Source organism: Lichenostomus cassidix, chromosome 20 (assembly GCF_008360975.1).
Source record: "Lichenostomus cassidix isolate B80296 chromosome 20, HeHo_3.0, whole genome shotgun sequence".
NCBI classification, from domain to species: Eukaryota; Metazoa; Chordata; class Aves; order Passeriformes; family Meliphagidae; genus Lichenostomus; species Lichenostomus cassidix.
In genome coordinates, this window is record NC_139500.1 from 1156457 (window position 1) to 1172694 (window position 16238).

The 16238-nt window shown below is 47.5% G+C and overlaps 1 protein-coding gene across 6 annotated transcripts in view; it reads right to left on the minus strand.

The window, feature by feature from the left end:
• Positions 1-208: 208 nt before the first annotated feature.
• NFATC2 (nuclear factor of activated T cells 2) overlaps positions 209-16238 on the minus strand; it is a 67672-nt gene continuing 51642 nt past the window's right edge. For 4 of the 6 annotated variants that reach the window (XM_085079268.1, XM_085079267.1, XM_085079271.1 and 1 more), the window contains exon 10: positions 209-348. In XM_085079268.1, the coding sequence (XP_084935394.1) occupies positions 293-348 (56 nt within the window). In that variant the 3' untranslated portion in view covers positions 209-292. Of the gene's footprint in view, positions 349-4094; positions 4183-5266; positions 7545-16238 lie in introns of those variants that run through there. The other 2 variants (XM_085079269.1, XM_085079270.1) reach the window with 2 other exon arrangements.

The window sequence follows — 16238 nt, forward strand, 5'->3', positions numbered from 1 at the left end:
ACAGACAGATGGTTTGCAGCAGGCTTGAAGTGTTTCCTCAGCCAGATGCTCTGTTCCAGGAGAACAATGCACTCTCTGGATGGAAGGAAGGGTGTCCTTTGTGCTGTTTACAGAGAGAGGTGGCGAGTTGCTTAGTCAAGGCTGTCACTTGGTGCCAATTCATTGTTCCTCGCGCCGAGCCGCTGCCTGGAGATGAACTGCAAAGGAAGCTGGAGGTTGCAGGGGCACTGGAAGGAGCTAAGAGGTCACTTGTGGAAGGATTTGGTAAAAGTTGTCTCACAAATCTCTTCTTCTATGTCTGATTTCTGGCAGGGAGTCCAGAAAATTCCTTCCTGATAATTTCGTTAACTGCGAAATAAAAGAAAGAGGAGGAAACATTAAAGCACTTTCAACATCATGACAAGCAAAAAGTAAAAGCAATCCTTGGGCAGTCAAGCTGCAAACATCCCCTCTGCATTCAGAACATAAATTTATTAAAACCTCAGTGGTCCTGTTTGCCCAGAGTACAGATTTTGGGAAGGCAAGGGGGAAGCAGTGGAGAGAGGGAGTTGCACTGAGTTCACTGTGCTTCAAATGCCCTAAAACACAGAGGTTGTGCCCAGGACCTGCACCTCCCTCTGTCACACACACCTCCCTCTGTCACACACTGCCCTCACCCCAGGGAGAACGGGACATCTCAGACTATCTAAGCATTTTAACATTTTCACCAGGCTGAAAGAAAAGAATTTTGAAGAGAAAAAGTCCAGGTTTGGAGGAAATACAGTGGAGAGTGATGAGAACACAGACACTGCAATTCAGGCGAAAAGGTGTTGGCTGCTTTGCTTTTGGGGGATTTACGTTTGGGTTTTTTTAATCTCACTCTAGACTCTACTTTACATTTTTATTACGATTTGTTTGTAGTCTGTAGCACAAACAACTCCCATGCAGCACCAGCACACTGTGAGAGGCTGGACAGCCTTGTTAATAAAGCTCAAGAGAAGACATTGAAGAACTTTGCTCTCTGTTTGAAAAGTCAGAACAATATCACATGTTGAGTCCAACAGCCAATGTCTCCTGTCAACTTTTCACACTCCCTTGCCTAAAGCACCCTTTGGCACCTCCTGGAACAACAATTCTCCCTCTAGAATTTAAATGCAGAAATCTCTGCACTTTAATTAGGAGAGACTAAAACATGAGCATTTTGGTGCAGAACTCCAGAACTGCCTTTTCTGGGGCTCCATTTCACCTGCAGCTCCTTGGTGTTGTATTCTCGTGGTGTGGAAAATATTTAGTTACTTTGACAAATTTGCCTTAAAACCAGAAGACCAAATTTTCTAGGATTCAGACCCCAGGTCTGAATGATTTCTCCCTGTTGATATTGAAGGGCTGTAAGAAGGACTAACTGAAACCAAAGCAGATCCTCACCCAGGACTGATTAATCCTCAGGTCTGCAGCTCTAGGACTCCTCTATATTTAGACCAATTTCTAATAAATATTCTAATAAGTAATAATAATTCTAATAAATATGAAAAATTATTTAACATAGTATTAATTAACATAGTATTTCACCCTATCTAAAACAACCTGGTGCCCAGTCTCTGGCACATCTCTGGGAAGGAGAACACATGTTAGTTTTTAATAGTTATGGTTCATAGTTTGAAATCTCCCTCCTCTCTACATGCTGGGATTTGTCTCTGAGAAGGTAAAATCTATATTTTTTCAGAGCTCCATGTTGTTGCTGGATGTGGAGGGCTGCACTGCAGGAACTCCATGCTCAGAAATCCCACCTGGAACAGCCCATGGTTCAGCTCTAATTCCAGCTGGGAAGTGCCTGATTTGAACCAGACTGGTGCCTCTTGGAGAGGATTTGAGTGAGAAAAGCAGAATTCCTGCCCTCCCTGCTGCCCGAGGTGCTCCCTGCCCTGTCACCTGCTGGCTTGGGGAGAACTGTGGCAAACAAAGCCCTCCGTGGTGCTCAGAGTGCTCTGTGCAGTGCAAGCAGCAGCCAGAGGGAGGGGAGGTTGGTCCACTCTGAGGCCAAAACCTCCTCCTGCTCCGTCAGAGCTTCCTGTTTGCTCTACCCAGGAAATGAGAGGAGCAGGTCTTCAATGGAAATTTTTCACAGCCTCAGCTAAAAATAGCAGTGAGGTAAAAGCAGTGGGCACCCACTCTTACAGGGTCATTTCCTTTCGAAAAACAAGTGGGCTGAGGCTGCAGGCAATTTATTTATCCACACGTTCGTTTGGGCTGCCAGAGTACCCAAAATACCATCGATGAGTTTCCTTTTATCTAACACAACCATGGAAACACCAGAGCCAACAGTCATCTACAGCTAGGAAGGGTTAAACAGCAGTGAAACACGAGCAGATAATTAGCTGGAGCTCACAGGGCAGACCCAGGGTCCAGGCTGGGCTGTTCCCCTGCCAGGCTGCCTCTGGGCAGCTCGGATGGTGTGCTGAATGCTGACTCAGCCTGCAAACTTCACTTTCCCTCCTGTGAGGTCAGCAGTGGCTTCTGTGGGCTGAGGTTACAGGGGGCTGCAGCCTCAACAGGCCTGGGGAGCTGCAGGGGAACAGCCTGAGGCATTAACCCACTGCCAGCACACCCACATTGCTCCTGCCAGCTCTTCCACGTGGAAAACTGGGATTTTTTGGATGACAAGAGCTCCCTGTTATCAGCTGGCCTGAATGTCCTGCAGTCACTCTGAATGTCACCTAAATCCACGTGGAGATGGAGTGTGAGGTGCAGTTTAAGCTGTGCATCCCTAGTGTGAGCCCATGCTTGTCCAGCACTCCAATCTACACCCAGAGCCCCTAATCCCAAGGAATATGCAAATTTACAGGAATGGATCCCAAGGCAAGGATCTCTCCCAGCCTGAGTCATCTCCAGACCAAGCCTAGTGCAATCCCTCATCTCTGGGGATCTGCTCAGGATGTGCACCCAGATCCAGGTGTGATCCCAGGGAGCTGCATTTCTACAGGTTGAACAAAACCAGCAAACTGAGCTCTGTCTGAAGCCAAGAGCTTGTGCTGAACTTGCTCTTCTGAGCTCCCAGCTCTCCTTGGTGGTGTGGTTAAAATCTGTCTCAAGTCTCAGTTCTCATTATTTGCTCATTTCTAGCTGAGAGGAAATGGAGATTATGTGATTAATAAATACAACATAGTTATTTAAGGTGCCTGGCACTGGCTGCTCTGGAGCTCACTGCTATTGATCCGTTTAATGAGACAGAACTGATTCACTGGGGCCACGAGCACAAACACAGAGATCGTGAGAGATTAAATCATGAAAAGGGATATTGAAATTACAGCTGCCATCAGCCATCCAGGCCAAGGAAATACCGGGTTGGGGATCCTCCAGAGTGTCCTGTCACCCCCTGCTGTTGTGGGAGTGGGACAGAGCCTGGAGATCCCAGTGAGGTGAGCCAGGGGCTGCTGGAATTAGGGAGCCTGGAATGGGCACAGCCAGTCCCAAACTCCTGGGTCAGTCCCTCTGGGGTAACAGGGCTAACAGGGATGTTGGCACAACCCCTCAGCCATGCCACTGACCCTGTGGGCTAACAGGGATGTTGGCACGGCCCCTCAGCCATCCCACTGACCCTCTGGGCTAACAGGGATGTTGGCACAGCCCCTCAGCCATCCCACTGACCCTGTGGGGTAACATGGATGTTGGCACAGCCCCTCAGCCATGCCACTGACCCTCTGGGATCCCACAAGAGCGAAGGTCTCCTCCCAGAAGGCTCAGCTCAGCCCAGCAGCTCCTCCTGCAATATTCCATGTGCACCATGCACAGCCAGCCCTTGGGCACTGCTGGAGCACAGCTGGGAGCACAGCTGGCCCTGGGTTGGCACTGTGTCCCCAAACCTGCCCTGCCTGGGATGCTCAGCCCACCATGCACAGCCCACCTCTCCTTCCCTGCCCACCACACCCAGCTGCCTCAGGACAGCTCTGTGCTACACGAGTGGGGAAGAAAAAGAACAAAAAAAAATTAAATTAAATTAAGTATTTTAAACCCTCTAAGCCAAATAAAAAGGGGCATGACTTTTAAATTGAAAAAATAAATAAATAAAGGTTAAGAGAAACACACAGCTGGAGAAAAGGCAGAAAAATACCAATTACCTTTCTTTTTGATTGCTTGGATCAAAGATCACAGTCATTCTTTTTCATATAATGTTTTGTATCCAGCTAAGGTGTGTATCTATCAGCTCTGAAAAAGATTTGCAAAACCATTTTTGAGAAAAAAAGGTAACCTTTGACCTATGTTGCATGGCCAAGTGTTACAGTTTTTAGCTGCTCTTTCATTTTGTGGGTTAATTTATTAAAAGGACATTTCAGCATATGCAATACATTAGGCAGAACTTAACCACTGACCTTTCTGTTTGCTCAGATCCAGCACTACATTTTACTTTTTCCCCCTCTTTTTTCGACTGATATTATCTAAAACTGAATATTCAAAAACTTACACTCCTAAACTGATGACAAAACATGTGAAATGCTGATAATTTGACCTGAGACTCCAGAGGCACAGGAGGTCCCTGTGAGTTGTGAGTCAAGTCAAAGTTTTGTCACTGCCTTTTGCAAAATTCACTTCTCTCACCACCTCAGTGCCAGTAAGATCCAACACATTCCTGCCAGATCCAAAGTCAGTCCCTTTTACCTGAGAGATCTAACCACAGTGGCTGTGGAAACCAGATTTTCCCTTAACTGTACAGAACAGGAAAGATCTGGGCAAAGAAATTATGAATGTTGCAGTCTTTGCTTCAAACACAAATAAGGTGAATTTTCTTCCTCAGGAAAAGGCAATATTTAAAATGTTCTGCCTTTTTTTTTCCCCTAATATTTTTAGATTTCTTTTGAATTCACCCTGAAAAAAAAAAATAATTGCAATATTAAGGAGCAAAAAGTGCTTCTTAAAAAACCGAGTTTTGAGTGCAATATTCAGAAGTGTCTTTGCTGCTGGATTTCAGGTGACTATATATAGAAAAGAAGTATTTTACTTGGCTCCCAAGGATTGTGCAGCCACGTATCATACCCTGGAACCTCCCACTCAGTACACAGCCTATTTTATATTCTGCATCCTGGAAAATCAGCTTTTGCACACGAGAGCACAGCAACTCATTGACTGGGAAATACCAATTTAGGTGCATCAGGCACAAGGAGCCCAAACCCAACAAACTGCTGGGGAAAAGTACTGCCAGTGTGTGAGGTTGTTTTATAAATCAACAGCAATTAAAGGCTTTTTTTTCTGGAAAATGGAGACACAGAACTATTGGGATGTTCTCTACACATCAAAATCAGGGTTTTTTCCTTACTGAAATAATGCCAAGAGATGCAACTCTTCTGCCTTGTCCTGCTTGTCACCCTTGGAGTCTGAGTGAACTGTGACCCTCTTCAACACCCAGCAGCAACCAGGTCATCCCCATGAATTAACCAAACCCTTGGAAGAAGCTGCTGACCTCAAACTAAGTGGCAACTCAAATCCCAGGATGCATTTTTGCTGTAATAGCATCAATAGACTCAAAACCCATTGGCATCTTTCCATTAATATAGCAGCATAATACAGATATCTGATGGAAAACAGGATCTAAATAAAATGCATATTTTTGGCTAAAGCCCATCCCAACTGCAGTCAATATCTGGACTGCTCTGGATTTACAGGACCTGGATTTCACTCATGACATTTAAATATCCTTCCCTTGTATTTCAGTACAGTTCCAGAGGTGCAAAAATCAAACAATTGCTATCTCTGATACTGTCCTACCCAAAATGTTTAACAGGAAGCTGGGTGTGCCTGTAAGAAAAGAGCAGAAAATAAAGAGAGCATTTCTGCTAAAAAAAAATGCAATGCCCTAAACAGCCTGTAGATCTAAACCAGCAGGAAGGAAGTACTCAAAACACAAATCTGTCTGTGACACCACCTCAGAAATGCTAAGGATTCTCTAAGCACTTTCATTATTGTCGATGTACTTCCAGAAAAGATCAACAGCCACTACAAAACAACTGCCTCCGAACTGGCAGGGAAAAGCACGACCTGGAGGGGAATGGGGAACTCCAGGGTTGGACCTCTGTCATCATCCTGCCACATGGACACAAAGAATTCCTGAAGGACCAGACCTGCTAGAGACCTGCTTTGGGCTGAAAAATGCAGAAAGTCTGTGAGGTCACACGCATGGAACTGAAATACTCTGTGCTCAGCTAACAGAAAACAGCCTGAGAGGATGATGAGCTGCAGAGAATGAGTTCCACCCTGCAGTAAATCCACTGTGCTGAGTGTGTGGATGTGGCAGAGAGTGAGCATTCTCAGAGTCCCTCCAGGGCTGTTCTAAAGCCCTCAGGCAGGACTTGAGATCCTTCAGACCTCAAAGCACCACGAGGTGCTGAGCTCACTTCAGCACCAGGAGAATCACACCACAAATGTCCTGTTCTGCAGAAACAGCTGCCAAAGGCTGCCCCAAGGTGAGCTGAGGGAAGAGTTCTAAGGCTGATGGGTGCCATTTGTGGTGCTTTCAGTCATTGAATCCATTTGATCCCTGTTTGAATCTACTGGAAATCAATGAGTTAAGTTTCTCAGGCACCTTTCCCACGAACCAGGAAACAGGGCTGCTGTGATATTTGCAGGACACACTTGCACACACATCAGCTTTCTCATCCTGGGCTGCTGACTGGAGCAGCAAGACAAAGAGCAGTTTTTGCTCCAGAGTATGATTTCCTGTTTGCTTGATGGATTTCAGTATTTAGTCATCCCTTTTTTCATCAGAACATTCTAAGACAGGTGCAAACCCTGCCTGCACATGGACTGGAGGAGGAAAGGGCACCTTCAGGAAGAATTTCATGCCTTTTCCTCCTGCCCCATCAGGCCTCAGCAGATCCCTGTGGCATCCCCTGGAGCTCCTGGGCAGGCTCAGGCTCCCTGAGTCTAGAGAGATTGTGCCTTAGGCACTTCCAGCACAGCTGGCAGAGTTTCTGTTTCTTTCAATCTCATTCTCTGCACCCTGTTTCTGCCCAGCCCAGAGCACTGCAGACTCTGAAATCAAGGTGTTCCATGGTGCTCAGGGTGGCACCAGGGCCGGGCAGTGCCCAGCTCCTCCCCAGGTTACTGACCAAGGACTGGCACACAATGCTTCACAGTTCAGAACTACATGGGTATGAAACAAAAGCTCTCCTATTATCGTTTGCTAAGATGGTGAGAAATATCCTGTGCTTTATCAGATAAACCCTTAAAGTCTGCCTAGCCACCCCACAGCAGCAGAGAGGCACTGCAGGAGCTGAGCTGGCTCTGTGCAGCTCCTCCATGAGTGTCAGCAGCTGCTTTGGGAAGAGTACCTTGAAAGTGGAAAACTAGATCAGCCTGGGTGTGATGAGGAACTCCAGGCCACCGTGGATTTGGTTTGTAGTAGCTTTCCATAACAAAGTCTTTTTTTAACTGACTTTCTTTCTGCTCACATATATTTAGATATGACTTTCATTCTGCAGCACTCTGATGCCAGAGAGTTTTGGCTGCACTGCGAGGGAAGGGACACGTGTTTGAGTCATGGAGTTGGCTCTCTCCAGTTGATAGTTAGTGAGTTACTGAGAAAAGATGAAGTTTGTATTTAGTTTTAGTTTACATGCAACGAGACCAAGTAAAATATTCCAAGGAGAATGAGCACATAATAAATAAATACACAAAAACTTATACCAGAAGGAGATGGTGTTCATTTTATAAACCACATTACTTGGCTAAAGCAATACAGAAATATTAGGCTGATGGACTGAAGCTTAAGAAACACAAGGCAAGAATCTCATTTTGTGACTGCTAACTCTTGATTTAACTCTCTTGCTGCTGCTGCAAAGCACAAGGGTGAACTGAGTGTCTGGTTTATGGTACTGGTTTGGACCTCATGAATCGACTCAGAACTGCTGAGATAAGCAGTGCCAATTGCTATTAACACATACTTCTTTTAGATCAAAACCTGCAAAACCAAGGGAGGTTGGTGATGACTTTTCCCTGCAGCAGCACCTCGTGGTTTAAAAGCTGACAAAATTGGTATTGGATACCACACCACCTCTAAAGCAGCAACTGCAGGGAAAGCACAGGGGCAATAGCTCTATTAATTCACATGTCACTGTGCAGTTTCATCATTCTCCTAGACTTAACCTATTTATTGAGGCAGGATGAGTCATTCAGCAAAGTGATTCAAACACAGAGAGAGAAAAGAGAATGGGTGCTAGAAAGCTATTTTTTACAGGAAATAATTGGGGGTAGGACAGAACAACAGTTACAGCACACTCAGGATTAGCTGAAAATACAAGATAGGCAACACTGCTGCTTTTTTATTTCTGTCACAAAGGAACAACCAGAACAAATATTTAATTGAGGGGAAACAAACCATTTAACAAATATTTAATTAAGGGAAAACAAACCATATTAGCCTTCCCTTTAGGCAGTTTTGCAGGGGATGAACAGGCAAGGATGGAATCTGTTTCCCTCCCTTGAGCACTAGTGCTTATGTCTATTAATCCACAAAACTATTCCCTGGCTCTGATTCTCTGGCATCTTATCTGGTGCTGTGTCTTCCCTCCTCAACGTCCCTCCTGAAGGCCCTGTGCACTCCAGCAGAACCAAACCAGCTTTCCCTCCTGACACGTCTGAACTGGATTCTGAGCCTGGAATTCTGAACCTGCAATTCTCTGGCTCTCAGGAGAAAAGAGCAGAACATCCCTGTCCCAAGGTAGCAGGGATGATGCACAAGTGGTCTGTGAGCAATCCTGCCAAGCAAACCAAGCAAATCTCCCTGTGCTCGCAGTTCCTCTGCTTTCACAAACAGCCAGCCCAGCCAGCCTGCACAAGGTGCTCATTTCCACTGATTTTCAGGAGCACTATGGGCAGTAGGCACCACGCTGAGCACACAAAGTCACTTTTACCCACTGATTATTCTGCTATCATGCCTCCACATCCTTCAGCAAATGAGTATTCAGGGCAAGACCCTTGCCCCTTCAGGAATTGCTCCAGAGGCCGTGGGCAGAGCTGGGCAGCAGCTCTGCAGTCCTGGCAGCAGCCCTCCACCACTTTGGGGCTACAGCTCCTGCTCCCCAGGCAGCTGGAAAGGATCCAGACCATTAAATATTTACGTGGTTATTGACAGAGTGCTACAATTCACATCTAATAATGTCAAGGAGGTGCCACACACAAGATACTGTGTGTCTGCCCACATCCAGCTGTTTGCTCTTACTCTGCACTTTGATTCTAACTCCTTTGAGGGAGGAACTGCTTTTTTTACTTTGGAGTCAATGCAGCATCTGCCACAACAGAGTGCTGGGGTTTCTCACATAAAATAATGTACTAGTAAAAATACTATATAATACTGTGGAGTAGATGTATAAATCAGAGACCACGAGACAGACCTAATTACAAGAGACAAGTCTAACTGGAAAAAGGAGTGCAAAAGACCACGGGGAGCAGATCTTGTAACTGGGTTTACATCTTGCCTCAAGAAGGCCTGGAACATCTGACAGCAAACAGCTTGAGAGAACAAGAAAGATGTATCTGCATCATCCAAAGACTTCAAACTTTCAATCTGAGTCAATAGCATGAATGAGAAAACTTTTGTTCTCAATGTGAAAAGGAGAAGAGATGAGATGAGATGAGAAGATGAAAGAAGAGAAAAAAGATGAAAGAAAAAAAGATGAAAAAAAAAGAGAAAAGAAGGGATGTCAATTACCAGGAACAGAATGAACTCCTCCATGTCCAGTGGAGGTTCACCCCTAGCTGAAGTGCAGCCCATACTACTGAGGTTGGGCAATTTCCAACTGACCACAATAGCAATAACCTACATTTGCTCAGAAATTAGCCCTCAATTATTTCCAGATCTCCCATCCCAATTCCAGATCAAGATGTAGGAACCACCACCCAAAGAGACTGCCCCAGGGAATCCTTGCTGGGATTCAGTGATGAGCCATCCCCAGTTTTGCAGCTGTGAGGTCTGGAGCTGTGTGCATCCCCAGGCAAGGCAGGCAGGAGGTAAATGCTGTCCCACGGGCACACTGCAGGACCTGGGGTACCTGGCAAGCCCATCCCATCTCTCCCAAGTTCTCCCCGGCTGTGTGACCACGTTCTCCTTTCAATAAAGTCTGCACAGCCAGCTCAGAGCTCTGTGTCTGTGGCTCATATTGAACCCATTACTTTGCATTAACCATCCAGTGCTACACCTCCTGGGAGAATTCCAACCGAACAAGGGCGGCTTTGGAACCACAGCACGATAAAACACCCTCCTGCCTAAAATAAAGATAAAACTTGCTTACGTTTGATATGATCTCATCAGAGCACAGCACACATTCAGCAGCAGTTGGCAGGCCGTGCCTGTGGCCAGCAATGAGGATTCAATGGCAATACTGTCTGTCCTGCAGTGGGAAGCAGCCACAGCCAGCTGAACACACAGCAGCACAAGGGAGAACGCCAAGCTGCCCAAACCCGTGTGAGCAGCGCTGGAAGTGGAGCTGCCAGCAGGAATGAGATGCCCCAGCTCACCCACAGCAGTGCAGCCACACAGAACCCTTGAGTGGCTGCTGCAAGGCCACATTTCCAAAGGCACTTGGGTAGCTCACTGTCCACTCAATCAATCCCTTGGGTCAGACATCCAGCCACGTCTGAAACATCAAATCCCCCTGGAGCTGAGTGCACAGCACCTCAGGATGAGGCACAGACTGTGCCCAACACCTCCTGCAGGGACAGGACAGAATGAGAGCTGGGAACACCTACAGAGCTGTCCCACAGCAGGGACTGGGGGTGTCCTTGGGGACACCCAGCACACATGGGGAGGTTTTGTCCTGCCTAGGGTTGGCTCAATGGCCTCACCTCTCATGGTGGGGAGGCACTGCTGGCTCCTTGCTGCTCTCACAGATCACCACGAGCAAGGCTCCTGGTGGGGCTGTGCAGCACCGTGATGGGACCTCAGCACTGCCACCAGCTCTGCCCTGGGAAATGGGGACAGCTCTGCTGGCTGACTGCCACCAGCTGCTGCACTCTGCCACGGGCTCAGTGCAGGGGAGAAACCAAAGCACCAGGATGTGTCCATCCCAACCCATGCTCCCCACAACTGCAGAGGCTCACACAGTGACCGTGGGCTGCAGTCCATCTGCAGCCTGTCCCAGCCAGCTCTGGTGTCCCCTGGCACTGCAGCACTGCCTGGCAAGGAGCACATGCTGCACTTCCAGCCACACCAGAGCTCCCTGGTGAGCCCAGGGGCAGCAAAACAGGCCTGGTAGAGGGGAGGGAATATCCCAGGTACTACAAAAAGGCCACAGCAAGACACCTAAAAATGGAAGTGATGGGAAAAGACAGACTATCCCAGAGGCTGTGTGTTTCCACTCTTCAGCCAAGAAGCTAAAATTTGCTCGAGTTGAAGTGGGTGGTTAAGCCTTGGTAATGTCAGAGCAAGTTCATGCTACAGTGGGTGCTGGGAGAGGGCAGAAGGAGCATCACACAACTGGAAATTTCCCCTATTTTGAACTGACAACAACCAGCGACCTTGGGAGAGCCCCTCGAGCAGAGCTGGGTGATGTCTCACAGCCAGGTCAGCAGCCAACATCCTGCTGCTGGGCTGGGAGTGCTCTGCCCTGGCTGTGTCACACCCAGGCCACCCCAGGGGCTTTCCTTGGGGTCCCTCCACAGCACCATGAGCAACCCCTCTGCATGACTAACCAACACTGAAAATAATCACACTGTTTATCTTTGGGCTGGAAATCACCACTGGCAGTGCACACAGCCAGCAGAGTCTCCAGGGGCTTTGTCACTGCTGACCCTGGCTGAGGTGGGAAGGACCATTGGGACAGACAGGGCTGCAGCTTTCTGGCCACAAAGAGAGGCAATTCCTGTGGCTCAGGAGGGTGACTGTCCCCAGTGGGGACTCCCCCTTCTCATTTCTGGGTGCTCAGAAACACCCCCAGCTGTTTTCTGCTCCCAGCCTGGCCCTGCTGCTGGGCAGGGACAGCATGGGAAGGGGCTGAGAGCAACTGCTTGGGTTGGGCTTTTTTTTTTTCTGGATTCAAAAATGTCATCTGCTTCCAGCTGTCGGTATTTTGGAAATCTGCTGGGGTTTGTTTGCTGTGTGTGGCTGATGCTGCAGCTGCAAACCCCTGGCAGCCAGTGAGTTAGCTTGAAGGACCTAGACATGAAAGGCTGTCCTGAGAGCACCCTGGGGCTCCCCTGGCAGCACCCTTGTCCTCCAATGGCAATGGGGCTAAACTCCACTGCAACCACACCAGGTGAGTGTGGAGACCAGGAGCTGCACAAATATGTGTCTGTGTCAAATCGTGTGACACACAATTATTTAGCTAAAGCAATCAATAGAATTCCAAACCATTATGGCATTGCTATCCACTTTCTAGAGAACCCCTAATTCCTGCAGATGATAAGCACACTGTACTTAAAAGTAAACAAAATAGAAAATATAGAGTGTGGGCTGCTTGTAAGGTCACTAAGCTGGGGAGAAGGGACTACTTTAATTTCCCTTTTACCTGGAAAGAAAAATAAACCAGGGAAAAAAACCCAAAAACAACAAAATAACCCCACCACCTCTTCTAAGGGCTGGAAAAAACCTGTCTGAGAGGGGAGATAGCTGCAAACACCTCATTGAACACGTGCTGTTTTCCAGCCCCCACAAGTGCCTTGGTGTGCTCTCAGCACGGCTGGGCTGGACGGGAGGCTGAGGAGCAGCAGGACGTGAAGTTGGCTGTGCTGTCCAGAAGATGAAAACACTACTGCTGTTTATAGAGGGAAACCCAATTCGTCAGCCCAAATGAATTCCTGTGCTAATCCATGCAGGCTTCATGTTTTCCACCAGCCCCAGCCACTGTAAAGACTATCTTTAGGAGGCACAGTGTGTTTGGAAAGGAGCAGCTGGAAAGAGGGGAGGTTTATGCCAGCTTGGAAGGCTTTCTGGTATGGAAAAAGAGGAATGCTCTCTTGGGTCTCCCCACAAAATTAAAGCATCTTCATCCAGAGCAGGAGGATGCCAAGCACAACAAACAAAAGCGGCTTTCCCCAACTCTCCTGGGCAGCCTCACTCGGGGCTCACAATGGTTTCCATAGAACTTGTTTTGCTATCATAACAAATTCGATCTGTCCAGGCGTGATGGCCACGCTGTTTTCGAAAGACAAGAAAATGAATTTCCTGACTTCTCGGTCTGCCAAAGCATTTTTGCCTCTGTGCCACAGACAGGGACTCCCCAGATAACCAGAGCATCTGAGCGCTGTGTCCTGAGGAGAGAGATCCCTGCGAGCTGAGTGAGGCTCTGTGCCTCTGAACTCCCTGTCTGAGGGCTCGGGGAGGCTGACATTTGCTCACCCTGCACCCCACGGGCTCTGATCCTGCTGGCTGAGCCTCAGCCAGCTCATCCACGAGGGCAAAACAAAAATAACAAACCCAGGCCAGCCTCGGCACCAAAACCCAACCACCTCGGTGTGCTTTGCTCGGGGAGGAAATGAAGGGCTTGTTCTGTTCACACACACTGCTGGAATCAAGGGAACACTGCAGCCTGACTGGGACTTAGGGCTCCATTATTTGCTCCCCACGAGGGCTGCACTGCAGTGTCCCCCATGGCAGAGGCTCCTTCAGCCCCTGCAGACACTGGTGCCCAGCAGAGGTTCTGAAAGCTGAGATTGTGCATGACACACAGCTGGAGGAGCATTTAGTGCTGCATCTAAACCAACACTCTTACCAGAACAGCCTGAAATTCTGGGAAGTTCTAATCTTGATCTAAAATTTGCATTAGTTTTGAAGATGGGGAGAGCTGTGAAATGCAACCAAGTACAAAACAAAGGTCCTGAGATAACAATTTCTAAAACAAACATAGCATTAATTTTAGCCTATAAAATTTGTCCTGAAGAAAGATTTGTATAAAAATCAATAGCATTTGTTTTAAAAAAGGAAACATCTCTTACAACACTACTAAGTTATTTGAACCTGCAGGATGACCTCAGAAGAGCCCTCATGTAACCCAGCTGAAAATCTCACCTCAGGTCTGCCTGCTGAAGTCTCAGATGTGGAACCTTAGAGTGCTTTCCAAGGAAGGAGACAGCACCCCACTCAATGCAAATTAACAAGTGTGCAGAAGAAACCAGGTAAGAGAAAATGTAATGCAATTCTAAGGAAAAAAGATACACAACCCAAGATGTAACCAAAAGATGCAGCTGCTGAACGTCCCCCTGCAGTTTGCTCAATTCTGTTCAAGCCTGGATGCCCAATGCCTGGAGTGGGCAGTGTGTGCAGACTATTCCAGCCTTTGCAAACATCAGTTTGTACAAGATTGTGATGACTTCACCTCCAGGGAGCTGAACCAGGGCACTTCCCTGAGCCCTAAGCACAGGTTCCTTTGCTGGTGACCAGGGACCCTGCAGGAGAACAGCCCTGCTGCCTCCTGGGCACAACTGGGAGCCCAAAAGTGGCTGCTGGAGAGCCAGCACGGGGAGGGATCTGACCACAGAGGGAATGCAACGTCTGATACATCCCCCAGGCCTCTGGCCTTGGGGCTGTGGAGTCTCCTGGAGCCAAAATCTCACCAAATTACTGATGCTGTGTTGTCATAATGACAGATACTGAAGCCAGGGAGGTTTAACTGCCACAATACTTTCACCATTGACTCCCATACTTATGAAGTGGTTCCCCCTTCTTTTAGTTATTCTCAGTCTTTCCAAAGAAACTTAGAAACCACCTAAATAAACCAGCAGCCATTGAGACATTGCAAATGTCACAGGAGTCATTCATGTGTCTCACTATTTGTCCTGCATTTGACTCGATTCATTCACGGGTGATGAAGTCACTCATCATCAAGAAACCAAACCAAACTGCACCACAATTTGGGAATCTTTGACTAGACTCCCCTGGCAGAGCTGATCAGAGGGAATGACTGCAAACTCACACTCCTCTAATTTACTGCTGCTTTTGCCCTGGCCCAAGTTACTCCTTGCACGCTGAGAGAGGAGGTTCAGACTCCTTGCAGGAAGTCAGGACAGGCCCTGAGACAGGGACACGCTGCTGTCACTCTGCAGGGACATGCAGAGCACAGTGCTTGGTGCACAGGCAGCTCTGGCACACAATCAGCCTCTCCCCATGCTCACAGCACAGCCCCTGCTGACCTTCACTTCCACACCTGACAATTATCCACAGGGAAAAATTCTCCTTCAGATGGAAACCTCTGACTGACTCCACCAAAGTTCAATAACACTTTTCTCACTACATCTACTTTAAATTGCAATCTCACTCTGAAGAAACCGTGTTTGTTCAGCTGAAGGCAGAGGTTAGTTTGTATCTTGGGGTGCAAAGTTTTCAAATTAAATATCCACAAAGGACATGGTTCGATTAAAAGGGGAACTTGTGGATTAGGAGAACCCCTGAGAAGGTGGGGAGTGTGAGCCTTGTTTCTCACAGTCAGTAAGAGCGGCTGGGGGTGAAGCCCTTTGATGCTCAGTGGTTTGACTCCAGTTAACAGTAGCTGAAGATTTAACTCTTTTATACCTAACGCTGGTTAAACCCAACTCAAGACCAAGTTTTCAAAGTCATTTGCAGACCATTAGTCATGCAAATTTGGAGAGATCAGAGTTTTAATTCCAAACAGACTGCAGCATCTCTAGGAGATGTGCACATGAACTGGAGAATATGAGTGCCAGCAAAGTTGGGACTATTTGGATTTTGGTTTTTGTGCAGACCCCTCTCAGAGTGAGGAGTCATCTGTGACATTCCCAGCTGGATTCATGCCCAGATTTCTGTGCTTGCAAAGTGAAGCATGGAGACTTGGAGTGATAATTCAGACACAACTGCATCATTTGCAGAAGAAGAGGAGAAACTTAGGTTTTTTCTTGGTAAACGCAGAAAAAGCTGTATTACAGAGTGAGAAGCAGTGTGAAAGCCAACACCTGACTGAAAATGCTAATGTGCTGGGAAGGGAGTTTTATGGTCTCCAAGTATTTGTTCTTCCCCAATTCCTGACTCTCCCACTGGCACAGCTATGGATGTGCTGCTTGTTTTTCAAATCAGAGAGCTGCAGTGACCTATTAGGTCATCGAGTACCTCTGCTAGCCAGTGCAGGATTGTCCTGTGCATTTGTCCAGTCTGCTTTTAAAATGCCTCTGAGCACACAGTGCATCCAGATCTGAGCACAGAGCTCTGCTGGAAGCAGTGAGGAACAGCTATAAAATGGCTGGGCAGTGCAAGGCCATAGCAGCTTCTGCTGGGCAGAAAAGCAGCTCTCACTGCTCAGAGTTCTCATCAGAAAACTAACTTGGAT